The sequence below is a fragment of the Prionailurus bengalensis genome, chromosome E2, assembly GCF_016509475.1.
Source record: "Prionailurus bengalensis isolate Pbe53 chromosome E2, Fcat_Pben_1.1_paternal_pri, whole genome shotgun sequence".
Taxonomy (NCBI): domain Eukaryota; kingdom Metazoa; phylum Chordata; class Mammalia; order Carnivora; family Felidae; genus Prionailurus; species Prionailurus bengalensis.
The window spans coordinates 60,917,436-60,944,755 of NC_057352.1; the positions used below are offsets into that span (position 1 = coordinate 60,917,436).

Genomic DNA, 27,320 nt, shown 5'->3' on the forward strand with positions numbered 1-27,320 from the left:
TGCAGGTGACCGTTGTGATAATCATCTGGACAGGCACCCAGGTGTCTTCTTTGCAAAGGTCTTCTGGTCTGCCCCTGGGCCCTGCTCTCCCCCCTATTTCTTCTGAATGAAGGGCCCAGGGAGCAGGTACCAAATGCAGGCCAAGAATATTAAAAGAACACAATTCAGCTTGGGGACACAGCTCTTAATGCTCTGGGACTTGAGCTGCACCGGAAAAGGGGGTGGGGGGGGGGGGCTCTGGGATCCCATGAACATATCCCCAAAGACATGAGAGTCGGTCTCCATTTCCAGGGCTAGAACACACAGTAGTGACTCTGTCCCAGGCGGGGAGGGGACGCAGGTGCCGGCCCAGCCCACGGAGGGGCCTCCTCCCTGGCCCCTCAGCAGGGACGCCCTGGGGAGGAACGGGCTGCTGCAGGGGGAGCAGGGACAGGCGGCCGGCTTCCACACCCTCCCGGATTTACAATCAGACCGGAGCCCAGGGGAGGAGGGCCCGGAGGTCCCCACACTTCATTTGGACGGCGGACCCCAGGGATGTTTCTTCCACCGCAGACTCAGACGGAAGCCCCCACCCGGCCACAGCGGACTCCACACCCCAAATCTGGCTCAAGACACAGTGGGGCGTCGAGGCCTAGGGCTTCCTGACCGGGCCCTTGCTGCCCTCACCCCTCAGGCGGGGGGCGGGGCGAGTCGTCGAGCCCAGGGGTCCTGGGCGGGGCCGGGGGGCTGGGGGCGGAGCCACGGGAAACCTGGGGCGGAGCGAGGGGGCGAGCAGAGCCGGGTCGGGCCGGGCTTGGGGGGAGGAGCTAGGCCCTAGGGGCGTGTCCAGAGAGGCCCGAAGCTCGGCCTGACGCGGAGCCGCGGGGCTGCGGGACCGAAAGGTCGCTGAATCAGAGCCAGTCCTGGGGACAAAGCTGCGGGACTGAGGAGGAGCTAAGGAAGCCAGAGGTCCACCCGGGGGCGGGGCCAGGTGGGGCGGGGCCGGCGCGGCGGGGGCGGGGCCGGCTGGACTGCAGGGAACCAGGATCCGCCCGGGGGAGGGGCCGGCGCGGAGGCGGGGCCGTGGCGGCGGAGGCGGGGCCGTGGTGGCGGGGGGGCGGGGCCGGGCTGCAGGGAATTTGGATCCGCCCGGGGAAGGGGCTGGCGCGGCGGGGGGCGGAGCCGGCGCGGCGGGGGCGGGGCCGGAGGCGAGGCGCCGGGGACGCGCAGGCCCCGCCCCCGCCGCGCCGGCCCGCCCGCCAGCCCGCCGGGAGCGCCCCGGCCGAGGCCGCCCGGTTCGCCGCGCGCTGCCCGCAGGTTCCATTGAGAAAAGCCGAGCGGCGGCGGCGACGGCGGCGGCGGCGGCGGCGTCTGCGCGGGAGCCGAGGAGCTGGCAGCAGTCCGCCGCCCGCCGCCCCCGGCGGTCGGCGCGCCCGCAGCGCAGGGCCTTGCCTCCGGCCTCCGCAGCGGCTCCGGGCCGGGCGCGGCGGGCTGGGGCGCGGGCCGGGACGGCCGAGGAGCCCGGGGGCCGGGGGCATGAGCCGCCCCGCGGCCCCGCCGCGCCCCCGCCGCCCGCCGCCGCCCGCCAGGGGCTAGAGGCGGCCGCCGGGAGGGCGCGCGGCGCCGGAGACATGTCCAGGAGGAAACAGAGCAACCCCCGGCAGATCAAGCGTGAGTCAAACTTTGCCCGCCGGCCCCCGACCCCCGCCGGCCCCCGCCGGCCCGCCCCCATACGCCCGGCCCGGCTCTGCCCCGCGACCTTCACCCCGCGCCGCGCCCCCCCGCGCTGTGCGCCCCGCGCGCGGTAATCTAATCGCCGGCGGGCCGGGCCCCCGCGTCTCGCTTCAGGGACCAGGGGTCGGGCCGGGAGGAGCGTCCGCCCGGAGGGCCGCGAGCGGGGCGGCTGGGGGCGCGGCCAGCTCGCGTCCTGCCCCTCCCCCGCATCCCTGAGATGGTGCGGCGATAAGGCGGCCCCGATCTGGGCTCAGATAAAGTTTAAAATATTCCATTCTGCAAGTCCCATCCTGATAAGATCGCTCTGTCGGGACGGGCTGAAATTGTGATCTTATCTCGCCGCGCGGTTGACTCTCCCAGGCTTTGTATCTAGAGGGAGAAACAGGGAGACCTGGGAGGGAGAGGGGGCACCCGGGCCGCGTGGAAATGCATGGCTAAGTGGTGGAGACCGGCCCGCTCCCACCACCTCTTCTGCTGGCCCTAGAGCCGCGTGGCTGGGGATGGGGGGCCGGTGCAGCCACCGCAGCCCGTGCGCTCGGTTCCAGCCGCGCAGACCCCCGCGCCCTGTCGCTGGGGTCTCCAACTCGACCCTTCCCTGCCCAGGGACAGTCTCCTGGAGGTCCGACCTTACTCTCTGTCCCGGCCAATGCCGCACGTGCAGCAAGCAGGCACCCCCCCCCCCCCCACACACACACATACACGCACCCCGCTCATCCGAGGGGGCTATCCTACTACCCCAAGTCAGGAAAGGGGGGCTTCCAGAGACTAGGCCCCAGGTCACCATCGCCTCTGCTTGCGTCCCATGTTTCTTGCCCATCCTGCCCGCGGTCCGCTCCCCAGGGGCACGGCGCGGTCTAAGTCCTTACTGCCAAAGCCCCGTGATGAAAGCAGCGCGGCGCGCTCTGGGCCACTCGCAAGGAGCGAGAGCGTGAGCACACAGGAAGCGCCGCTCCCCACCTCACGCCAATAACTTCGCGCCTTCGCTGCCAGGGCCTGGGCACGAGATTTCTTCCGGGGGTCGCGTCTCCCAGGCCAGATGGGAAGCGAAGAGGGGGGCCCAGCCCTCTGCCCAGCCTCAGACGCCCAGGCACTGCCACTTCTGTCCACATGACCACTGCCACCCGGATCCCGTGTGCGCGCGCCTGGGGAAGTGTCCACCCCTCAGGTCCTAGAAAGGGGCCACGCAAGCATAAATCTGGGTTCCCGTAACCCACTCCCCCAGTGTGCAAGCGGGACCTGTTTTCTGAAAGTCGCCTTCTATCAAGTCAACTTAAGTATTAAAACCACCCACGGGTCCCCGATCTGCGCTGATTCTCTGGTTTCTTTTTCCCCTCCTCCCCTGTGCGCCTCTGTTGGGTCTGTTCTCGTGTGTGCGTGTGTGTATGTGTTTCAGCGTGATGAGAAATACAGATAGCGCGGGCAGGAGATCTCAGGCTGGGAACCGATCGACAGCGCCGATAAGGCCTCGAGCAGGGCGAGCGCCGGGGCCCAGCTGGGTCGGCCAAGGGTGCGCCTTGGGGACTGGGACCGCATCGGGCGCGCAGGCGAGCCACCCCCCCTCCCCGTCCGCTGCTCACCCTCCGCGCGGCCAGGATCCGGGCAGGAGTGGGGGCGCAGCAGGCGGGCTGGGCACCCTCCCTGCAGACCCCCCGCAGGCCCCACCCCGGGCGCCTCCTCCCTCTGGCAGATCTTGGAGAGTTAAGATGCGAGCGCTGATTGTCACCAAGCGGCGGCGCCCGCCCGCCCTCTGCCCGCGGCTGTGCGTGCGGCCCTCGCAGCTGTGCGCCCGCCGCGCTGGCCTCACCTGAGACCAGGCCGCGGGTGTAGAGGGGGAGGGGACCGGGCGCTGCGCGCCACCGCCCCCCGCGCCCTCACCAAGCCGGGGCGCAGCTGCCCGCGCCTCTGTGCGCCTTTTGTTCCGCGAGGAGATAGATGTGCCGCGCTGATAAGGCGCGCAACCGATGGCCGCGGTGATAGGCGCTTCCAGTTATTAACTTCAAACGTGGGAGCGGGGGGAGGGCGAGGCAGGAGCGCGGCCTTGGCCGGCCAGATGGCCGAGACGATAGGCTGGGGCCGAGCTGGCTGGAAGCGAGGGGCAGAGCCCAGCTCGGGACCCCCGGCCCGCCGAGCTGTCCTCCCGCCCGGGTCGATGTGAGCTCCGATAAGCGCAGGGCCGGTCGGCCGGATGGCGATCGCCAAGAGCGATAAGAGGCCTTATCTATGGCCACCAGGCCCGGCCGGGTTCGAGGCAACCACGGCGCGAGGGGGGGGGGGTCTCGGCTGGGAGAGCGGCCCGGCCCAGAGCCGGGGCAGGGGGAGAGGGCGTCTGCTGCGGGTCGTCTGGGCGAGTTTTCTTCCCAAACATACTTAATTGCCAAGAAGTCGATCCTCCCCTGCGGGTGGTACAGTCCGTCAAAATGAAAGGAAAATGACTCTCGCTGGCCCGGAGCTTCGGGGCCCGGTGCGGGGGGGGGGGGGGGGGGGGGGGCACCCGCCCGATTCCTATCAGATGGTGTGAGATAGCCAGAGGTGGGGTTTATCACCTCCAGGAGGGAGCGTGTTTTCCTCTCCACCGTGTTAGGGTTGCTGTGCGTTCCTGGCAAGTTTTAGATGTCGCCTGCTTGGAGTTTGATTGAAAAACACCGAGGTGGTTTCCATGGCCCAGGCTGTTTGCGGTGGAGGCAGGCCAGTGCGCTGGCGGTCTTTCTGAGCAGGCCCCCCTTGATTCAGCAGGTTTATTGAGCCCTTGCTGTATGTGTGCACTGGGTCCCAGCCCTGTCTTCGGTGTGGGTGGTGGGTGGGGGATGGGGGTAAAGTGACTGGTACAGTCAGAGACTTTCCAGAAGGGGGTACCTTCATCGAGGTCAGGAATAGGCCAGCCACAGAGGTGCCTCCAAGGGACAGTGGGCTGGCCTCAGTTTCCAGCTCTGAAAAATGGGATGATTCCTGGCTGTTGTTGGGGGGGGGGGGGCGAAGGGCTCGGAGGCACAGGACCCCAGGGAAGGGATGCCTGTGTGAGGAGGTGAGAATGGGATAAGAAGGGTGGGGCCAGGCCTCAGTTTCCCCTCTCTTGAAAAATACAGACAGGAACAAGCCCCCAGGTCCGACTGGTGATGTCACTGCAGTGGGAGGGCCCTCAGGGACCATGGTCCTAGATACCAAGTGGAAACCCAGGCCAGCCAGGTGAGGGGCCTCCAGCAGAAGCTGGGGACTTGCCCCGTCTGCCCTGGCCCCAGCGGCCACTCTGTCTCCTGTGAGGGTGTTTTCACACATGCTTGGAGTTTGATTAAAGGAATTATTGGTGGCCACAGGATGACTAATTCACTCCGTGCTTCAGACTCACCCTCCGCTCTCTCCAGCAGCTCGACACCCACCTGTGGGGCCGACAGTGCCTTCTGGTGAGGGCCGGTTCCGGGGGGGCCTGGCTCGGGCCCAGTAGGGGGAGGGGGTGGTCTCCCCTGGAGTTTCCGTCGGCATGAGAGGATGACGCACACACAACATCGCACACCGTCCTCCCAGCTACGGGAGGCCCCTGGGAGTCTGCCCGGCTCGCAGGGGCCACGCTGCAAGGCCGCACCTCCCTGGGACGGCGGCGAAATGAAGAAAGTGGGCGGGGGCGGGGCACCTGCTGGTCCTGGTGCACGGCCACCGTGGGCAGTTCACTTCCACGGCCTCCATTTCCCCTCTCTGAAAGACAGGTGTGACAGTGCCTGCCCTCCAGTTGTCAACAGGGACGTAAGTCCTGTCCTCCACTGGCCTTGGCCCCCTCCTCAGAGCCCTGGGGCACGGGGACCCATCTGTGGTGAGCCGAGGGGATGAAGGGCTGAGACGGCCAGGAGGGCTTTGCTCATGGGCCCCCAGCCCCGAACCCAGACTTGAAAGGGCCTGGTGGTCCCTGGGGGCCAGCCATCACCCCTGAGGTTGGGTTCCCCCTGGCTCCAGATGGCTCAGTTTTCCTGCTGTCCTGGGCCTCAGGGAAAACGAGCGGTTCATTCCTGCATTGGACGGTGATAATCATATTAGCAATGGCTAATACTTAGCTTACTCGGTGCCTGTCCACACATTACCTTAAAAGAAGTCCTGTTCTTATCACCTTTACATCTGAGGACACTGAGCACAGATTGCTTAAGTTTCTCGCCCAGAACAACGGCAGAGCCAGAGTTGGAGTGCAGGCAGCCTGGCCCCAAGTTCCAAACCAGCCTGCCTGTGAGCATCACGCTGCTTTCCTCTTGCTGCTGTCCCCAGGCTTGTCCGGGTTCAGTCTCCACACCTGCGAAATGGGCCTTTGGGAGGGGAGGCACGTCGGGGTCCCTCGCCAGCCTAGCCCTTGCCACATCTCCCGGGGCTTCCTTCCTGAGACCCTACTGCGCAGGGGTGGCCCCTGGGGAGACTTCAGCCAGCCCTGCCCGGGGGCCTGAGCTCTGGCCGAGTCCTGCCTGCCCAGCCAGCCCCTCCCTGGAGGTCACTGGGAGCCCAGCGTGGCACCAGCCCCGCCAGGGATTTAAATGGGTCAGTTGGGGAAGAAAGGAGGAGGGAATGTGATGCCATTAATTGTACCCCTTATCTCCTGTTTCTATGCCAACCAGACGTTCCTGGGGCTTGACGGACTCGTGAATAATACTCCCAGCCGGCCTATCTGCCATCGACGGGCCTCCTCCTGGAGGCAGCTGGTGCCCACTGATTGGTATCGCCAGGCCCAGAGACCCGGGCCTGGGCTCCTGCCCCCCCCCCCAAGCCACCGTACCCCTGGAGCTGCCCCAGGGCCTCCGCTCCCATTTCACAGAGGGGGAAACTGAGGCCACAACCAGCTGTGCTCACTGAGCCTTGTCTACCACTCCCCACTCAACAGGTCGGGGGTGGGGGGCAGTGCCTGCAGAGGGAGTTGGCCTCCACATGTACCTCCTGGCCACCCGTGGCCTCGGTGTCCTCAGCCGTCACAGAGGGAGGCACCCGGCCTATAGGTAAGGGCTTAGCTACCGTCAGGTTGCACTTCATGTGTTCCTATGAGAAGGAGAGTCTCTGCGTGGGGACTGGGGGTGGCAGCTCCCAAGGCAGCCCCTCACCAGGGCCTGTGTGTCAGCTGAGGGGCTGGCTTCTTTCAGTCGCTTCTGGCCCCGGTGCCTTTGCACGGGCAGCTCAGATCTCTGCTGCCCAGGAGGAGGGACTGGGTCTGTCCTGTCCCCACATAGTGGGCTTTCCAGAACTCTGTCAGATAAATGACCTAATGGAGACACGGCATGAAATGGAGTGGGACTGTAAGCAAGGCCTGCCCGAGTGAGCCTCGGTTTACCCATCTGTAAAACGGGGATGATGACATTGCCGGCCCCCGAGCACAGCCATGAGAATCCGGGGGAAACTCGTGTCGTCTGAGATGGTGCCACTGTCGCGTCACCTCCGCACAGCTTCCCCGCTGAGTGGCCTAGGCGAGTGTCTCTCTCGTTCCCAGTCCTGCGATTCTCATCTGTAGAATGGGCTTGACGCCGTCCCGGCTCTCGTGGCTGTGCCCGGGCTCAAGCAGGGCTGGGCTACCGTGGGTGCTTGATGACAGCGGCACTCGGGGGCACCTAGGCTGTTTGTTGCTGGATGACCTGTTGCCGTCACCGGCCCCTGGCTGCTCAGGGGCCACTAGGAAGGCTGTGGAGAGGCCCTTCCCTCCGGGACCTCAGGGCTTCCGTCCCCACCCTGTCCCCACACCAGGAGCAGAGGCTTTATGCTCTAGGCCTGGGCTGGCCTCAGGGCGCCGGGCAGAAGGCCAGCCCTCATCACCCGAGTGGGAGGCCACTGCTTGGCCTTCAGTCCTGGCCTCACCGTGACCCTGTGGGCAAATGACTTCTGTCAGCCTCAGTTTCCACTTTTGAAGCAAGAGCTCAAGAACGGTACCTCCTTCCTCGGGCCTTTACGTGAGGTCTGTGAGGTCTCAAAAGCAAACTGTAAAGTGCTGTCCCAAGGTCATGTCCTCAGTGGATGTGGCAGGCCTGGGAGCTGCTGGTGGCATTACTGAGCTTTTGCGAGAAGCCTGGGGGACTGGACGCTTCACACGGAGCCCTGTGTCCGGCCCCCCTGCGCCTTCGGGTGTGAGTTTTTGAAGGGACTTGTGGACAGGGGAGGTAGGGGGGTGGGGGGCGAGGGGCCCAGTCACACCCTGGGCTGGGCGGGGCCCGGGCCCTCCTCAGTCCTCCTCTTGCCCAAGCGTCTTACCTGCTCTTAGGCTCATTGTCATTATCGATTCACCGATCTTACAGATGAGAAAACAGGCCCTGGGAGACTGTGACACCCTCGAGGCCACACGACAGGAGCTGGGTCTTTGGACCCCAGGGGTGGGCAGAGGCTTCTCTGGACAGTGCCTGCTCCGCTCCCCCAGGCCACCTGTCCCAGGACCCTTCCAGCCTGGCTCCCCCCCTCCTCCTCCACCTTCCAAGGCCCCCTGTTTGGGAGAAGGCAGTGTCCCCGCTGGGTCAGGAATGTGACCTTGGGCCAGAGCTGGGTTAGGCCGATAAGCAAGCCCCTCCCCTCCACCCCCTCCTTTCTGCCTCCCCTGGACCGGAGGGTGTGGACGCTCAGAGCCTGGGTTTCTCTGGGTTTCACATGTGATTCTCCTCGATGCCTGCTAAGGTTGGGGTTCTCGACCCATCTGACACACAAAGAAATGCAGGACCAGAAAGGGCGGGTGGCTACAGCAGGGCCGTGCACGGCGCACGAGCAGGAAGGATACAGACGGGGTCGAGAGGGCGGTCTGCTGCAGGCCTGCCAGGGCTCCCAGGCGGGGGGCGGGGGGGGGGGGGGCTGTGTCCTAGACCCCCGGAAGTGGCAGGCACACCGCTTCCTGGAAGGAGGGGATGGCCACCGTGGGGGCTGCCGCAGCCAGAATCCTGGGCTGGAGGGCTAAACTCTGCAGGTGCACAGAAGTTACCCGCCTTCCCGAGGCTCAGTCCTCACCTCTGCAAGATGGAGATGTCATGGGGATACCAGGCTGGGCTCTGAGGGCGCCCAGGCCTCCTGCAAGCTGTTGAGCCTCGGTTTCCCCCATAAAATGGAACAGTGATGCCTACGGTGCGGGCGGGGTGGGGGCAGGTGGCGTAGCGGGTGCGGCCTGGGCCAGAGCTGGGGTGTCACTGGGGTTGCGTGACAGAATGCAAGTGAAGAGGACAGAGGGTCATCTCTCCCCTCCTCGGTCGCCCTAGGCCTGCTTTCTGCCCGTTCCTCTTGGTGTCTGACTCAAGCCCTGAGGCTTTCCTCGTCTGCCCTGGGTGCTTGCACCTGTCACATTCTCCTGCCTCAATTTCCCTTTTCTCCATCAAGCCTCTGTGCTGCAAGTAAGACCCAGGAAAGGGGGCCCGGGGCAAGTCATGCCTCTGTCCTGCGGTGAGCCCTCCACTGGGGACAGGGCCTGGCAGGCAGTGGCAGATTCTTAGCCCCCAGGGAGGGCTCGGTGGGGGGAGTCTGGCATTGGGTGCTTGGACGCTTGAGACCAAAGACAAGGCCTCTGCTCAGAGCTCAGAGCTTTGGGCAGCCACAGGACCTCGAGTGGCCTCCCGCCATCCAAACCCAGCTTGTCTGCACCCTCCCACCCCCCTGCCGGCTCATCCTGCCGTCCTGAGTGCTTAGGAAGCCCCTGCCGAGGGCCCAAAACTTAAAGACACTGGCTCCTGCCTTTCCTCCGGTAACTTCTGAGGGACGCTCAGTGACTAGCCCAGTGCACAGAGGGACACTGAGGCCTAGGGGGTTTACGGGTCAGACCCAGGGCTGCAGCTCGAGCTCCCCACCCTGGGGGAGGAGGAAGAGGATGGTTATAGTGGGGGTTTCCACAAGTTGAGCTCTCTTGGCTTCCCTGCCGGCCTGGCGGCACCCGTGCTCAGGTCCAGGAAACCGAGGCCTTCCTGTGGTTCCGGGCAGTGTCCAGCTGTGGTCACCAGGCTGTTTCTCACTGGCTGTGTGACCTTGGGCGAGTCCCTTCCCCTCTCTGGGCCAAGGCGGTTGCTGCCCTGCCCTCCAGCTGTGGGAGAGGGACCAGAGCCCCAACGGACCCAGTCAGTAGGGCAGTTCCTGGGACCCAGGGGGTCAGATGGGGGCCCCACGTGGTGGGCGGTCCTCAGGGAGACTTGCTCCACCCCTCAGACGCTTCTCGTGAAGTGGGATCACTAAATCCTCGCGGGGTGGGAATGAGTGGGTTTGGGGTCCCTTCCTTTGGATGAACAGGGGTGTTCCACGCAGGGGCCAGGGGTGCCCCGCCCCCTGGGGTCTGTCCTGCAGCAGGCCCGAGGGCAGCGGGGAGACCCTTTACCATTTGAGGGGTGGGTTGAGTATATGCCAGGCCACCGAGGGGCTGTGGAGCCAAGCCTCAGGTCAGGACCTGCAGGGACAGAGCCCAGCAGGATGTCCCCGCCTGCTGATTTTGCCGCTGGGGTTAGGGCCTGGAAAAGGCCCCAGGGAGGTCGGGGGACCCTGCAGGCCACAAGGTGGGAGGGCATGGGGTTCACCTCCTACCCCCACCTGCCGTGCCTCCACACCCCCAGCCCTCTTTCACTTCAGGGGCCTGGCACAGCTCAGGCGGGCCTGGGACCACTGTGACCCTGAGATGGCTTCCTGCCTCGGTTTCCCCTCCTGTGCAGTATGCTCACGCCTGGCTCTTTCAAAACCAGACATTTTCCCAGAGCACAGAGGGAACCCCTACGCTCACTGTGGCGGCCCTGACGGGCAGGGGCAGGGGCGCCCAGGCCCCCGGGGGCCCCAGCCAGGCCAGCTGTCCCCCTCTGCCTCCTGGCTGTGCCGGCCGAAGCCCCGTCCGCCCGGAACTGTCTCCCGTCCGGGCCTCTGGCGGGCGCGGGTTTCAGCTCCTGTGATAACTCGGAAAGTTGAACTGGCCCCATTACTGCGCTGAGATGGTTGGCGAGATACGGCCTTGATAATGGGGGAGATACGGCGTCTCCGTGGCCAATAGCCCAGCCTCCCCACCCATTAACATTCCCCACCAGCGATCCGTCCCTGCCGCCTATCTCCTCCGTTTCCACTCCTCCCGCAGATAAGAATGGAAATTCTGACTTCATAGCTCACTGATTAAAGTGTCTGGATTTCTTGATAATACACAGATAAATTATGTTTTTGAAAAAGAAGGTAGGGAGGAGGGTGGGGATGGTGGGGGCCCTGGAGGGGAGCCCTTGGCCGCCTCTCCCAGCCTCTCCCGGCCCCCGGGGCCCGCCTGCACCTCCCAGGCCTCCCCAGGCCTCTGGACCGACAGTGTCCAGGGGCCCGGCCAGGGAGGGGAAGGCTCTGGCCTCCACTCACAAAAGCAGCAGGAGTCGTCCTGGGGGACGGAAGGGCACCCCCGGCCTGGGGCGTGAGCCTTTTTAGGGGAGATTTAAGGCACTCCGCCAGAGCAGGGGTCCGGACCTGCTGCCTGGGCTCAACTCTGGACACGCTGGCCTTAGTTTCAGCATCTGACAAGTGGGCCTGCACTCCTCGAGAGGACGCAGCACCCAAGGGCAAGAATTTTGCCCGTTTGGGCGTCTGCTGACTCCCAGCACCCAGACCAGTACCTGGTCATACAGCTGGTGCCCAATAAATGTTGAGGGACCAAGTCGAGCTTCTCTTGCAGCTGGGGAGGTGGGGGGCTCCCGGCTCTCTCCCCCCACCATCCTCAGCCACCCTGCCTTCCTCAGCCCTCCAGCCCGCCTGCCACTTGTGACGGTCGGCGCCCAGATGGGACTATGGTGCCATCTCCGCGTCTGTCTGGATAAAGCCGCCTCCTTCAGCTGATCCGAGATCCTTCGATGATGGTAGCGCGATTAGCAGCGATTAGGGCCCGCGTGTGGCTAATCCTCCCGCTGAGGGACAGGTGCGGCGGCCGCGTGGGGGCCAGGCACCCATGGAGCTGTGCACACCCCCACTGTGTGAGTGGGGACACCAAGGCCCTGGGGCATGCCTGGGGCGCCCAGCAGGTGCAGGGCTGCTGGCCACCACCCCCCCATCTCTGTATTTGTTTTTTAAGCAACTCCCAAGAAATGAGATTCTCTGTGATCCCAGAGACAGCAGGCATGAGTGGGCAGTCAGCAACATTTCTGAGTGGTTCTAGGACCCCACAGTTATAACAATCCTCATGGTGGTCTTTGTTAGGTAGCAGCTCCCTTTACTGAGTGCTTTCTGTATGCCAGGCCTGGGCTTGACCTCTGCTACCCTGTAGCATCCCAGCAGCCCTGGAAAGTTTACCTCTGACTTCGTTTCTTCTCTGAAGAGGACTCAAGGCTCAGAAAGGTTGAGCAACTCATCCACGGTCACACAGCACAGTAGGGAGCGGTAGAGACTGACTTAGCGTCCTGGCCAAGGTCTGGATCTCCATCACAACTGAGGATCTGGGGGGTGTTTGTAGCCATAGCGCCCCCCTCCCCTAAAGGGTCTGCTCCCTCCATTTAGGGGAGAAAGGCCCAGGCACAGAGAGGGTGAGTGCGTGCTTGGAACCACACAGCCCTGCCTGAGATGAGCAGATGACAAGGTGCCTCTACTCCTGCTTATCTCTGGGGGTCATATCATCTGCCCCCAGAAAATAGGCTCCTTTGGTGATAAAATTGGTTTCTTGGTGTCTTTTGGGTTTTGGTTTGTTTCAATATTCTAAAGGAAGTCAGCTATTTCCAGTAAACTGGGTGCATATGTGGGGGAGGAGGATGAGTGTACTGTGCAGTGAGTGACCAGGGTTCAAATTCTGCCTCCTGGGTCGGTAGCCTGGGCAAGTGACTTCATGTCCCTGGACCTCAGTTTCCTTGCCTGTGCAATGGGCATAATCATAATTCTGGCCTCCTTAGCCTTTGAGGACAAAGGCAGGAGGGACGTGGGAGAGTGTCCCAGGCCCATGTGTAGCAGGGTGGGGGCGTGCCCTCCAGGGACATGTGCAGGGTTGAGGTCCCTGGGGCTGCCAAGCCCATACACCCTACGCGGAGCCTACCAGAATTCTCCCTGGACTGCTTTTGGTGAATAGCACTGGGTACAGAGCTCGGAGCCCCTGTCACACCATGCTGTGTGTGGTTAGGTCTTTGGGAGTCTGGCTCCCAGAGCCAGAGGGAATACAGACGGGATGTGGGGGTCCGGGCTGCCCCCCTTTGCTGTGGCTCACAGGCACGGCTCTGTTTTGAGACTCGGTTTCTGCATCTGTAAAATGGGGCTGAAGATGCTCAGGTCCGCCCTGTAGGCCTGGTTGGGGGAGGCCTCCGGTTCCTGCCCAGCCTCGCCCACAGGGGCTCACAGGCCTTCTGGAGAGAGGGCTCGGCACCCAGTCTCCAGACCACTGGCCTCCAGGCCCCCCCCCCCACGCCCCCTTGTCTGTCCCCTCTCTGGGCCTCCCCGCCCCCATCCGAGGCCCTTCCGTGGAGCTGCAAGGGCAGAGGCACAGCTGCTGCTGGTCCCTGCTGTGACCACAGTCCCCGGACCCCCCACCCTTCCGGTCCGGGCCCAGGCCAGGGCTCCGCGTGCTGGACACAGCGGGAGGAACCTGAGCGAGGGAGGCCCCCACCCCTCAGTTCCCCGGCGTGGGGGGTGGGGGTGGGGGTGGGGTGTGTTCCACCCTGCCCCCCCACCCAAGAAAGAAAGAAAAGGGAACTCTGATAAAGGCGATAGGCGTGTGTGCTGGAGGAACCCTATCACCTTATCTATCTGCCTGCTCTCTCTGAGCCTGGCTGTTGTTCCCTTATCTCACCCACCAAAATGCCAGGAACAAAAGCGCGTGCACATTCACACTCCCACCGCGAGCCCACCGCCCCGCAGTTCCTGGCGCCCCGAAAAAGGATGCCACTAGATCTGCTAGGGGGTTTGGGGCCTCTTAAAATCATCGGGGTCCTCGTCGGTAGTTTGCAGAGGAAGCCAAAACTTAGCCCTCCCTGAGAAGAAGCAGCTGAAAAGAAGTTTCCCCCTATAAGCCCTGCCTGGAGGAAGGGAACCCAGCCTTGGGATGAGGGGCCAGGTCCCAGCTGTGTGGCTGCGTCCTGGCCACGTGACCCTGGGTCAGTCTCTTTCCCCCTCTGAGTCGTTCATAATGGGCGGGGTAGGGGGGAGTTTGAGGATTTAACGGAGCTTTAGAGGAAAAGGAAGAGCTGGTACTGTATAACCAAAGGCCTCCCCATGTGGCAAGTGGCCATTTTGTGTCCCAGACTTGGGTCTGGGGCAGGTCATCCAGAGCTCGGCAGCCCCAGAACCTGCTCCTTCAGAGGCCAGAGCCCAGCCCCCCCCAGCGCCCAGCGTCCCGTCCAACCCCCTCCAGCACCCCTAGCCCGAGCCCCCAGAGCCCAGCGTCTTCCAAGCACCCAGGCCAGCCCCCTTCCCCGAGCTCCCCTGGCCCCCTGGCTCCCAGAGCCCAGCGTGCCACCCCCGCACCCCGCTGAACCCCCCAGCCTCCCCCAGCCCCCCCAGCCCAGAGCTCCCCTAGCTCCGCCCCCCCAGCCCAGGTTCCCCGCCCCCCCAGGCTCTCCTAGTCCCGCCCCCCAGAGCCCAGCGTACCCCTAGGCCATAACCCCAGTCAACTCCTCCCCAGGCCCCGCCCCCGCGGCCTGGGAACCAAGGATCTGTGTCCCTGCAGCCAATGGGAGAGAACATGCAAATGAGCGGTTGTGAGGCCTGGGGATTGGCTGAGCTCCACGCGTGAGGCGGGGCCACCTCAGAGGGGGCGTGGCTCCTCGAGGAGGAGCCCTTAATTTATGGAGTAGGGGATACTGTCTTGCCCGGACCTTGACCCCCTGATGGAAATCCCCCCAGCTCTGGAAGGGCCAGCCTTTCCGGGGCCTTGCTAGTGGGGCCATCCGTTTGCCCAGGCGCTTGGGGATAGACAGTTTGGCCTTTGGATGACTTCCTGCTGACCCTCAGGGCCCAGATCCCCACAGCCCCAATTAAGGGACCAGGACTTGGGCGTTCCCAAGATCACTCCGCCAACTCTGACTCTCAGATGGGAACACTGAGTTCAAAAACGGGGCAGGGCAGCTCCAGGCCGGCCAGCTCCGCCTGCCTGTGTCTGGGGCACCTCCAGACTCTGTGAATGCCGCCCCCCCCCCCCTCCCCCCATCTCTGCCTTCCCCTCCGCTATGATTTTTGTCCAGGACCTCACACTGCCAGGCTCGCGGCAGCACCAGGCTGCGACGGGGCCATGGTACCATTTTAATGAGTGACAGTCCCAACCCATTTGCCAAACCTGCTTTCCTATCAGTAGAATGGGAGGGTCTGATCTGCCTGCCTCTCAGGGCAGTCTCTGTGCCCTCTGACAAGGACCATCTGCTTCCTAGGCCTCAGTTTCCCCATCCAGACAATGAGGGCTGAGACAACACTTTCTCAGGGGGTTCTTTAGCCTATCTGTGGTTGTAGTTTATTCTAGAAACTTGGGGTCTTTCAGATTTTCCATCTTCAGAAATTTACATGACAGGAGACGATGTCTGCAGGAAGTGCTCAAGAAACTTTGGGTGTTCTCACTGTGTTCAAAGTCACTTTGCACCCCATAGTTTGTCTTGTCGGTAAGACGGGGCCTGCATAGGCCCAGCTGGCCTAGAGCCTGGCTGGAGCCGCCTCCCCCCCCCCCCCCATTTCCACGGCACCTGCAGAACTCCGTGACCTGAAACCCCAGTCACAGGCGTGGGTGTTTTTCAAAAATGCATAAGTGGAAAATAGCAGAGGGGCAAGGAGGGAACAGGTTTGGGCTGAGATCTAAGGAGAGGAAACAGGGAGGGGGCTGACGGACCCAAACCAGGCTGTTGCCCTGTGACCTCAGCCAAGCCCCTTCACCCCCTTTAAGACAGGCGACAAAGCCTCCCAGGGCAGGAGTCAGAGGGACTCAGCACTCAAGGGTGAAAAGGCAGTGCATAGGAACCATCGCCCCAGAGGGGCACCCCAGCACCCACCGCAGACTCTCCACAAGGGGCCCCCATTCTGTAGCAGCTCTCTCTCCCCCAGGACAGTGCAGGGCATACAGCAGGTGCTCAATCAACTCTCTCAATCGATTTCAACCTCCCCGTGCCCTACCCCCCAGCCCCGGCCCAGGAAAGCAAAGCAAAACCAACGGAAAAAGGAAAGAAGAGTCAGTGCCTCCAAGTGACCATTGTCGTGTACAGAGCCCAAAAGCCCAGGGAGTAGGGGTCATAACCAGCAGACAGTGAGGACCCGTCCCTGCAGCAGGGCCGAGGCTTGCTTTGTGGGGGGCTGACTGTGGGGGAACAGGGACAGCAGGCTGACTTCTGGACATCCTTGTGCGTTCAGGCCTCCAAACTTGTCTGAGTCCTTGGTGTTTGGGGGACTTTGTCGGGGATCCCCATGACCCTCACAGGGCTCAGTCCCTGCCCCAGACTGGTGAGCCCCAGACTGGTGGGGGAATAGAGAAGGAATACCAGGAATGAACGCTAAGGACGGAGGGTCCCCCTGTAGCTGGGGGACTGGGGTCCTGGCAGGCAAGGTGGCCGTTCTGAAGCCGACTTTAAGGAGGGACAGATGGTGGTAAGTGTTGAAAAGAGCATTCCAGGGAGAGGAACGGCAGAGGCAAAAGTCGCGAGCAGGGAACGAGCTACCGTGGTGGGGAGGAGAAGTGACCGCCCCCACCGTGCGTTGCACAGGGCTCGGTTCAGATGCCAGTGCCACCCCCAGGACACGCAGCGCCTTCCTGTGTGCCCTTAGCAGCCCGGGGCAGGCCCCGAATGTGGGGTAGGACACGGGAACGCACAGCCCCTCCCCTCCCTTCTCCTCCTCAGGGACCAGACTTTTCCTCTCCACTTACTCTATCCTGACCCTCAGGTCAGCAGCTAGACAGCCATCATCACCATGGTTCACCCTAGAGAGGTCAAGGCCACGGGCTTTGGAGCCACACAGCCTGGGTGCAGATCCCAGCCCCACTACTCACTGGGTCCTTCCGGGCCAGTCACATAAGACCCTCAGGCCTCGGCCCTTCCGTGAGAGACCAACAGGGCCGAGCCCTGACAGGCAGCGAAGGTTGGCCAGGACCATTCATGGGACAGGTCAGCGTGTCTGGCCTCCCCTCCTAGCCTCAGCACGGCCCCCAGCACCCCCACCCTGTCCATCGATACAGGACCAGGCCCCTGCAGGCCCCGGCCTCAGTCTCCACGGCCAGCAAGTGGGGCAGAAAGTCGCGTATCTGTGGAGGGCTGTGCACGCATGTGTCTGTATCCCCTAGGATGATGGGAACAGGCACTTATGTGGCGCCTGCTGGATGCCCCACAGCACTGGACAGCAGACTTTTCATTTTTTTGTACTGTAGTGAAAGATCCCAATAGAAACTGTACCCATTGAGTACTGACCCGCCATGCTGTCCCCCCATCTCCTTCCTGGGCCCCTGGCAGCCTCCGTTCTACTCTGTCTAGAAATTTGAGGCTGATTTTCAGCCTCCAGTTTTCCGTTGAGGAAAGAAGCTTAGGGTGGGTGGAGGGTTTGAGCTGCAATGTGCCTCACTCCAGCTTCCTGGACTCTTCAGCTCGCTCTGGCCCCCATGGGGATGAGGTGCCCCCTGGGCGGGGAGGTTCGGGCTCAACCCTGCAGAGCCACTGACTTCCTGTGGGACCGGGAAGCCCCCTCCACTCTCTTGGTGCCTCGGTTTCCCCATCTGTGCAGTGGGGACAGAGTAGATTTGCTGCCTGGGACCTGGCCACACCCAACAGGGAAAAAGCCTAGCCCAGAGGCCCTGGCTTCTTCCACCCTGCGTGGCATCCCCCAGGGGCAGGAGACACAGCCTGGGGTGCTGGGCTCACAAGTCTGGACGCTAGTCTCCCAGGCCTGGGTGTGCATTCTGCTCCTCACCCAGAAAGAGCATCAGGACAGCCTGGCCCGGAAGAGGGGCCCCGGTGCCCCGGTGTGAATGAAATCCTGAACCCAGGGCCCCGAGCCGGCTCTGGGGAGTCCCCACCTCTCGGGGATGCAGTGGCCATCCCGCGGGCCGGTGCAGGAGGGAGAGCCAGCCCCCTAGGTGAGGGGGGTGGTGTGGAGCCTAGCAGGCCGTCGCTCCCCCCGCCCCCCCCCCCCCATGGCAGGGCCCTGTCACACTGGAGCCCCGTCCCCTTCCAGGAAGCAATCTGCCTCCATCCATCTGACGCGTGGGCCCGGCGACGGCTCCATTAGCCCGGCCCCCGCTCCCATCCATCAGCCCTTATCGGCCCATCTGCAGAATCACTGCGGAGCCGGCCTGGGCGCCCGTTTTCTCGGGCCCTACTTCCCTGTCTCCGCCCCCGGGGCGGCCTTCCCGCCCGCCGGGCCCGCCGCCTCCCCCGGGTGCGCCCGGTCTCTGCCCCGGCCACGTGGTGCGCGCCCCGCCCAGCAGTGTCAGTGATCGGCTCTGGCTGCGGCAATCTCGGGTAATCTATCAGCGGCTATCGGGCCCATCGGAGGGCCGGGAGCGGCCAGGCCCAGAGATGGCGCCAACCCCCAGCGTCGATAAAGTCTCCGGGTTCAGCGGTGATGAATGCTGAGTGAGCGCAGGCCGCGGATAGGATGTGGACTTGGCAGCCCGCAGCTCCGGCTGAAACCAATCTCTCCCTATCAGCCGGGCCGGGCTTTCCCAGGCCCGCTCCCCTTCTCTCTGCCTTGCCTGGCCCGGCCCCTGCCCCTGGGGACTCGGGCGGGGGCGGGGGGCCAGCCCACCGGCCCTGGGGAGAGACCGAGAGAGGGCAGGCTCGAGACGGGGGAGGGTCCCGAGTGAGGCCCAGGAGATGGCATGGAGCTGGGGGCTGCCCCGAGGGGGTGGCTGGCCCGGTCTCCCACAGCCCCAGGGCCCCCTTGCTCCCCACGGCGTGAATCAGAGCCGTCTGCCTCTTACCCACCCATCCTTACCCCACCAAACACTCCCGATTCTTTACAAGCACAGCTTAAATAGCGCCTCCTCTGGGAAGTCCTCGCCGACCACCCACCCTCAGGCCCGTCGTCCTTGCCCCTCTCCATCCTGCAGCCATCCTTGCCCATCATGGTACCTGAGGTGTGTGTCCCACCCTGGTGCACCCGCTTGCTCACGGGTGCCCCGCCGGTGGAGGAAATCAGGGCGCTCCTGCGGACGAGCCCCTCCCCGCCCACCCGCAGGGCAGCGCTGCCAGGTTGGTGGATCAGTGCCCATTTGCCGGATGCGAACACCGAGCCCCAGGCAGATGCCCCGGGCCCAGAGCCACATGCCCCCGAGCCACTGAGGCCTCCCATCTGCCTTGCTCTGAACGGCCACGCGAGCAGTGCCCAGAGGCCGTGAGGGGGCTGGGTGGGGGCTGGCGTGGCTGTCCTCTGCCTCAGTTTCCTCATCTGTATAGTGGAGCCGGTTTCTCTACGGGGTGGTGCTGATGGGGGTCCCGGTAGAGCTTCGTGAGCTGCCGAGGGCTGTGAACCCGTGTCTCGCGGATCAGAGCCAGAGAGAGCCATAGCTCCTGAAGGGACAGGGCCCCATTTCACACCCCTGCTGGTGTCCCTTCCCCACAGTGGGGAGGCAGATGGCCACCCCCGGGCAGAGAGGGCCTTCTGGCCTGAGCCCCAGAGTGAAAAGCTGGCGGAGCCTGGGTCCTGGCCTTGGGGAACAGACAGGGGCCAGACAGCGGTCACACAGCAACCAAGGAGCAGACAGGGTAGGAATACAAAGGTCTTCTCTGAGCCGCAGCGCTACAGAGCCAGGAAGAGGAACAGTGGCCTGGTGAGGGGAGAGACAAGGTCTCAGGCCCCAGAGCCACATAGATCTGGGTCGGGACCCCCAAGGGGATGGCGAGTGAAGCGTCCAGGGGAAGCAGGAAACACCGTGTGTAGGGCAGGGCCCAGGAAGGGGGGCAGGCGGGCCACCTGGCCACCCTCCTAGCTGTGAGGCCTTGGGCACGTCGTCACCTCTCTGTGCCTGTTCCCCGTCTGTAATGGGGCAGCCTTGAAGTCCCGTGTGGTCAGGTCCCCACAACCATGCCTGTTTCTCGTGCCCTGAGAGGCCTCTCAGGGCGTGTGTTCCAGGGTGCCAGGCTTACCCTTGGGCCCCCACTGGGCGTGGCTGTGGGACCGGGGCAGTTAAGCCCCCCAAGTTCCGCCTGTCAGTTATGGGGCTGGCCACGGGAGGAAGTGGCAGTGGCTGAGGCCGGGATATACAGGACCCCTCCGGCGTCAGCACCCTGTCCCCTGCCTGGAGTCCCCACACCCACCCAGGCCCTAGGGACCTGAGGCAGGGCCAGCCCAGCCTATATTCTGCCTGTGGGGACAGGTGACATGCCCCGGTCCCCCAACCCCAATAAGAGGACTCAGACTCCAAGGCTCCCCTCTGCCCAAGCCCTCCGCCTCCCCCGGCCCACAGTCACCAGTACTCACTGAGCACTTACTGTGTGCCAGGCACTGCCCCAGAGCAGGGGTGCTGCTGGGCACAGCCAGTGAGCCCGCTAATCAAGTGAGCACCCTGTGAGCCCATGGGCAGGGCTGGGGTCAGCAGGGCCACCGCCCGGAGCCAGACAGGTGCTGGCATGGGTTGTAGCCCCAGTTATGGTTTGGCTTTCACACACACACAGAGAGAGAGAGAGAGAGAGAGAGAGAGAGAGAGAGAGAGCCAGCCCGGGAGGCATATGAGCAGAGGAGGGCAGGTGTCGGGCGAAAGCGTGACTCGGGAGATGGGTGTGACCTTGGAGTCCACACTGAAGGCCCCAAGGAAGGACCCAGGGAAGGATGAGGCCTGGAGGAGAGGGCAGTCACCGGGTAAGGGGCGCGTGAGGCCCCAGAGGTGGTCCTCCTGCCCCTGGGCCTAGGACACTGTTGGTTATGGGGACACAGGGACAGGATGGCCACATGAGCATCCTTGCTGGCCCTGACCCCTTCTCCCACCTGCCATCTGCCAAGGGGTACCTGAGAGTGAGTTCCGGCCGTTGCCAGGCCGCCCGTGAGGGAGGAACGGGTGTGGGGAGAAGGGCCCGGGGAGGCTGGGAAGGGAGCACCGAGCCACACGCGGTGTGGGTTGGCTGGGGATGAGGGCGGAAAGGTGGCGGGTACCATCAAGAGCCCCAGACCCTGACTGGCCCTGGGAGCTTGCGGGGAGAAGCAGGCGGCTTCTTGCCGGCGGCTGCTTTTCTGCACGAGATCCGGCCACGGGGGCCCTGGCTTTTATTTGGGTTACGCAGGACCGTCCCAGCCATCTTTCAAGAAACCTTCCTTTGAAAGCTGAATCGCCCTTAAAAGGATGAATCTTGATGTATGTGAATTATCTCTCAGTAAAGTTTCAGGGTGTTAAAAGCTCAGATCCCAGTAGCTCTGGTCCGTCAGTCTGGCCTCTGTTCCCAGAGCGTGCAGGGCCCTGCCTGGCACTCTCCTGACACGGCAAGGTTTCTCTTCATGCCGAGGGCGTCTCCTTGCCCTGAGACGGCCCAGGGTGCGTCCGGGCTCCTCTAGCCTGGCCTACCTTGGACAGCACCAGTGTCCCCACCCAGCCCCCATGCGTGACCCCGGTGCTTGCGGGCCGGGCTGGGAGGCGGCATGGGTGGGGGTATGGCTCACCCCCGGGCAGCAAAGCAGCTGAATTGACAGTCACTTATACACAGGATGACAGGGAGGGCCTGAACCGCCCCCCACCCCCATCCCCCGCTAAGGTGTGTGGGTGGCAAGGCCTAAGAAGCAGACAGTCTAAGACCCAGATGTCTGGAAGAGGAGTAGTGAGCCTCCCGTTGCAGGGTGCATGCAAGCACCATCAGATGGACGCTTGGTGGGGAAGCGGAGTCAGGCTGCGCAGCCCCATCTGCCCTGCTGCAGGCGGCCCACTCAGGGAGTCGGGGAGCAGAACCAGTGTCGGGGGGGCGGCCATGGGCGCAGAGGGTTCGGATGCCTGTTCGCCCCCCTGTGGGCCAGGGCGCCCGCTCGAATAAGCCAAGATTATCTCACCAACATCCTCTTGTGGTCGCCCCAGCTGTCAGCGGGCTGACCCTGGGTCAGAGAAGCCGCTGGCGGGTCACAGCGGGGGCCTACGGCCCCTCCCAGCCTGAACCCCTCGTGGCCCCTGGGCCTGCCCGGCCTGCGTGGGAAGAGCTGGGGCTGAGGGCTGAGGAGGCCTTGACCGGGCGGAGGGGCGGCGTGGCCGGCAGGGGCATGCAGACGTGGGCTGGCGGCGGGTGTGGACTGGGGGTGAGGTGGACCCGCGGGGAGAGCCAGGCTCCATGCAGTGTGTGCGCCGGGCCCCCCCAGAACTCCATGTCCCTCCCTGGGAGCCCCTCCCCCTTCGGGGCTGTGAGCTCCTAGGCGGCAGTGGGCCGGGAACCCGCCTCTATCCTAAACGTCAGAGAAGCGGACGGTCTCCAGTGAATGAACTGCTTCCCCCAAGCCTTGGCAGTGTTCTCTGGGGGCCTAGAGCCTGCCCCTTGACCCCCCTGTGCTCACCCATCTCCCTCTGTGGCCCCGCCGCCCATCAGCCGTGCGAGCCCGGCCTCACAGGCCCTGGACTGTCCGGGGCTGCTCTGTGCTGTGGGGACACACTTGCCCTTCGGCAGCGCCTGTGCATGGGGCTCCCCTCTGCTCCTCCGGGGCGTGCCCCCCTCCGAGCCCTGTTCAGCACCCCCCCCCTTCCAACTTGCTTCTCTCTACCCACCTGGGCCTGGGAATTGGCTCAGCTGCTTGTCAGCATTGTGTGTAAAGCACGAGTCACCGGGCCCCGAGGGGCTGCAGGTGGGGGGTGCAGCTAACAGGCCAGAGCAGCCACGGCCCCTGTGTCCTGGGCCTCAGTGGCCTCCTCCATCACTCACCAGCTGGATTAGACACCCTCCTTCCTGGGAGGGGACTGAGAGCATCCAGTCCTGCTTGCCAGGGCCGGGGAGGGAGTACTTCCCCGGCTTCAGACCCAACCCCGGCTGCCTGGGGGACCTGGGCCCCTGGGACCGCCAGCCACGGCCCCCAGTCGCCCAGAGCTCCCACAGCAAGGCCCCCAGAGGGGAACAGCGCTGTCCCCTCCGTGGCCTGAGCCACCCCACTGCCCCCCGGTGGGAAAGTCTGAATCTGTTGCTATTTTCTGTTATCGGGACCTTATCTGGCCGCCGTGTGCCACCCAGAGGTCAGGGTCCCTCTCCGGGCAGCACCGTGCCCCCGCCCGCCCAGCGCCCCGTGCCTCGGGCCTGCCCACCAGCTGCCCAGGGCTGGCGAGACAGGAGGCCAGGCCTTCTGCCGGCCTGGGGGGAGGTCCTTCCCTCCTGCCCGCACTGTCCCCCCGCCAGGCCCCAGCTCTGTCCACCAGTCGCCCTCCCCCCAGAGGGCAGGTGTGGCGCCCCCTGGAGAGTTGAAACAAATAACAAGACTTGTAATAATAACCTGTCTGTGCTCAGCACCCACTGGCACCACCTTGCTGAACCCTGACCCCAGCCGGTGACGTGACATCCCTTCTTTCCATGCGGAAACCAGGCTCGAGGAGGTGTGGCCTGCACCAGGCCACCGGCCTCAGCCTCCTGCTGTGCCTCCTGCCTGGGATGCTTTTCCCTGGCCCAGCTGCAGGCAGTCCCGTCCCCTTCCAGAGCGCCACTCACTGGTCGCCTCCTCCAGGAAGCCTTCCCTGACTGGCACCTGCACCTCTCCTTCGGGGCAATGGCCGCTTGCATTTTTCGCTTTGCCTTCTCGGGGGTGGGGTGTCTGGGTTGCCGTGGGGTCTCCAGGGGCCTGGTGCGAAGCCTGGCAGTCAGTGAACCCAGGTTTGACAGGTTAATGACTGAGTCAATGAGTAAGCGAGGCCATGGGAGGCGAGGGCCGCCAGCACTCCAGCTGTGCCTGCTGCCCTCTCTGGGAGGCTGGACACGGGGCGGGGGAGGGGGAGGGCCACGTGGCCCGGCAGTGTCCACCCCGCCCCCGGGCCCGGAGGCCTGCCTTCAGGCAGGAGGGGCTCCTGGGCAGGTGTCCCACCTCTGTTTTATCCTCTGTAAACGGAATATAAGAAGGACCCACGTAATGGGCAGACCCATGTGGTGGGGCCTCAGGAAAACACTCGCACCCGTAGTCAGGCCCCGAGTCAGGGGAGGGGCTCGTGGGGACTCCTCCCCCTGTTCTTTCACATGTTTCCAGCGGTCTCGGGGTGCAGGCACAATCACCCCCGTTTGATATGGGTGCAGCCTGCAGGGACTTTGCCTAGGACCTCCGGACTCCCCGTCCAGTGCTCCGTGACACCGTCACCTGCACCCCGCCTGGCAGGTCCACCTGGGGGCCAGAGTCCGGGGGGGTTTTGTCCCCTTCACGCACATGAGCTCTGGCTTTCTTAGAGGTGGTCATTCAAAAGCCCCCCCCCCCCCCCCCCGCATCAGCTGCCTCGCCATCAAAGCCAGGAGGGGCTGTTAATCGTGCAGCTCGGGGACTCGGAAGGGAGAGGGGACCATCCCGCTGCACCAAGCCTGTCTCCGTAATTCAGTCTTAAAGCATGAAAAAAGGGAGTTGATGAAATTCTGCTATCAGTGCCGAGCCAATATGCAAAATATCTCACCCCAATCAAATAGCTATTATGTTTGCATTTCCATTCCGGCGTCCGGCTTAATGAGCAGGAGCCGAATCGGCGCGGGGTGTCTGCTCGCCGTGATAACCGAGGGGCTCCGGGCCGCGGGGGCAGCGCTGGGACCGCCGTCATCACCCGCGGACGCCCCCGGACAGGTGTTCAGCCTTGGGCGCCAGCCTCCCCGCCCTGCCGGGCCCTGCGGCCAGCGTCACCCTCCATCCTGGTCTCTGGACCTGGGGACAGTGGAGGCAGGTGCGGGGCCGCCCTGGTGCAGGGGAGGCCTATGCCTGAGCCAGCGTCCGCAAGGGTGGCATGTTTGGGGAGGGTCCTGTCCTGCCTGTCCCCACCACTGCTTCCTCGGGGCTGGCGGGGGGGGGGGGGGTAGGGGGCATGGGCAAGTCGGTTCACCTTGCTGAGCCTCAGTTTATTCATCTGCAAAGTGGGCGTGACCTCTGGGCAGTGTCAAGAGGGTCGGAGGAGGAGACCTGCCCGTCCTGACTGCCCCACACCCCACGCCACCCCCCTCCCCCCGTCCCAGGCCCTGCTGTGCAGCCAGCGATGGTGACTGATGACGGTGACGGCCTACACTTGGTGCGTGTTTACTCCGTGCCAGGCCCTGAGCTGAGCTCAGAGTGGATGAGCACCACATTTCATGTGACAGAGGAGCTGTGCTGGTTTCCCCAAGCACAGAGAGGTAGAGCTACTTGCCTGAGGTCCACACAGCACGGACACCTGCCCTGCCTTGCCGTGGATAGGCCTGGCCTACCTGCTGGGGCCTCTGGCCAGAGAGTGTCCCCCAGGGGCCAGGCGGGGGCCATCCCTAGCGCAGGGCACCCGGGGAGGAAGCTGTGCCTCCCTGAGGTCTGGCCAGCGGAGGAAACTTCCTTCCCAAGCCCCCGGTGGAGCGGGACCCGGGACCCCCCCGTATGACCCCAGGGCTGTCCCCGGGGGCGAGATGGCACGCTCCCAGGGTGCCGAAGCAGGCATACGGCAGCCTTCCCCAAGACACGTCCCGTCTGCGGGCTCGGAGCGATTTGCTGGCTGGCGGTCGTCGCCCGCATTATCAGAGCGGCTTTAATTGTGCCGGAACTGAATTAGCGGCGTTGGAATAAATTGCCGCAGCCCGGCAGCCTCTTTCTTTACGCTCATCGTCACGCCTTTGTGCGACGGGAGCCTTTGTTCTCCCATAAACGGACCCGCCGCGAGCTTGGAGCCTCCCTGGGTGGCTGAGGCCCACCTGAGCGAGCCGGAGAGCGGGGAGTCGGGGCTGCTGTCCCGGAGTCGGGCAGGTGTGGGGAGGCCTGTGCCGGCTCTGCCCCGGCATCGGCCCCAGGGCTCTGGTCCCTGCCATTCTTGAGAGCAGCAGGTGGCTTCATACCCACTCACTGGAGCAGGCATCCGAGGCCCCGAAGTGCGATGGCCATTGAGCCGGAGCCGAAGGCTCCCCAGTGCCTCTGGGATTAGCATCCACTCCTCCCCTGGCCTCTCTCCAGCCTCCAAGCTCTTCCTCCTTTCCCACACCCAGCTCTGTCCAGTCCCCCAGGCCCTCTATCCTGTCCCCCAGCTGTCTGTCCAGTCCCCGGGCCCTCTGTCCAGTCTCCCAGCTCTGTCCAGCCCCCAGGCCCTCTGTCCAGTCTCTCAGCTCTGTCCAGCCCCCAGGCCCTCTGTCCAGTCCCCCAGGCCCTCTGTCCAGCCCGCAGGCCCTCTGTCCAGTCCCCCAGGCCCTCTGTCCAGTCTCCCAGCTGTGTCCAGCCCCCAGGCCCTCTGTCCAGTCCCCCAGGCCCTCTGTCCAGTCCCCCAGGCCCTCTGTCCAGTCTCCCAGCTCTGTCCAGTCCCCCAGGCCCTCTGTCCAGCCCCCGGGCCCTCTGTCCAGTCCCCCAGGCCCTCTGTCCAGTCCCCGGGCCCTCTGTCCAGTCCCCCAGGCCCTCTGTCCAGTCTCCCAGCTCTGTCCAGTCCCCCAGGCCCTCTGTCCAGCCCCCGGGCCCTCTGTCCAGTCCCCCAGGCCCTCTGTCCAGTCCCCGGGCCCTCTGTCCAGTCCCCTGGGCCCTCTGTCCAGTCTCCCAGCTCTGTCCAGTCCCCCAGGCCCTCTGTCCAGTCCCCAGGCCCTCTGTCCAGTCTCCCAGCTCTGTCCAGCCCCCAGGCCCTCTGTCCAGTCCCCGGGCCCTCTGTCCAGCCCCCAGGCCCTCTGTCCAGCCCCCAGGCCCTCTGTCCAGTCCCCCAGGCCCTCTGTCCAGTCCCCGGGCCCTCTGTCCAGCCCCCAGGCCCTCTGTCCAGTCCCCGGGCCCTCTGTCCAGCCCCCAGGCCCTCTGTCCAGTCTCCCAGGCCCTCTGTCCAATCCCCCAGGCCCTCTGTCCAGCCCCCGGGCCCTCTGTCCAGCCCCCCAGCTGTCTGTCCCCTCTGAGATCTGCTGGCAGGAGCCTCCCCTGTTGTCACTCTCTTTCTCTTTCACTTGCCTCCCTCCCTCCCTCCCTCCCTCACGGCATTTATCATTTGCTGTTGTTTTCTGTTTGGGGCCCAGTGGGGCCGGAAGTCCCCTGCAGAGTCCAGGTGTGCCCGGCACCGGCACCGCGGCCTCCTAGAGCGGTGTCTGCCCCACCTGTCGCCACACCAGGAACACTTAGCGTTCGTCACTGTCACGGGCCACCATCTGCCTGTGACCAGGGAGGTGAGCTGAAACGCAGACAGACCACCAGCTTGCCCACCTCCCTGCTCCATGGAAATTGCCAGATGGGGAAAGTCCGCCTGGAACCTCGGTCACAGTGCTGCTCGTTCTGTCGTAGCCTCGCGCGTCTCCGCTGCCAGGAGCCAGCTCCTGTGGCCCCTGATGGACGCTGGTGCCAGGTTTCACCCCGGGGATAATATGGCAAAGGCGGGGAGTGAGTGAGGGCAGCAGGAAGAACACTAGGGCTTTGGTGAGAAGCCCCTGAAATGGCAAATTTTGGTCTCTGTTTTTCTGGGGAGAAGGCACTGGCTTTCACCACATCCCCACGGGGGTCATGATGTACAAAAGGTCAGGAACCACCGGCCACAGAGGCACAAATCCCAGGAGAATCTCCATCTGTTGCTGCTTGCTTGCCTCCAGGGACGGGGAGCTCAGCCTCTGAGAGGTGGACGCTCCATTCCACATGCCTCAGGTGCCTTCTGTCTCCAATGCCAGCAAAAGCAAGCCCCATTCTGCCCCCGCCGTCGTGCGCTCCCATCACATGGA

At 64.3% G+C, this 27,320-nt stretch overlaps 1 protein-coding gene across 1 annotated transcript in view; it reads left to right on the forward strand.

The window, feature by feature from the left end:
• The first annotated feature begins 1,235 nt into the window (after positions 1 to 1,235).
• ZFPM1 (zinc finger protein, FOG family member 1) overlaps positions 1,236 to 27,320 on the forward strand; it is a 65,822-nt gene continuing 39,737 nt past the window's right edge. Inside the window, 1 exon segment of the mRNA XM_043599854.1 lies at positions 1,236 to 1,650. Within this exon segment, the coding sequence (XP_043455789.1) occupies positions 1,611 to 1,650 (40 nt within the window). The 5' untranslated portion in view covers positions 1,236 to 1,610.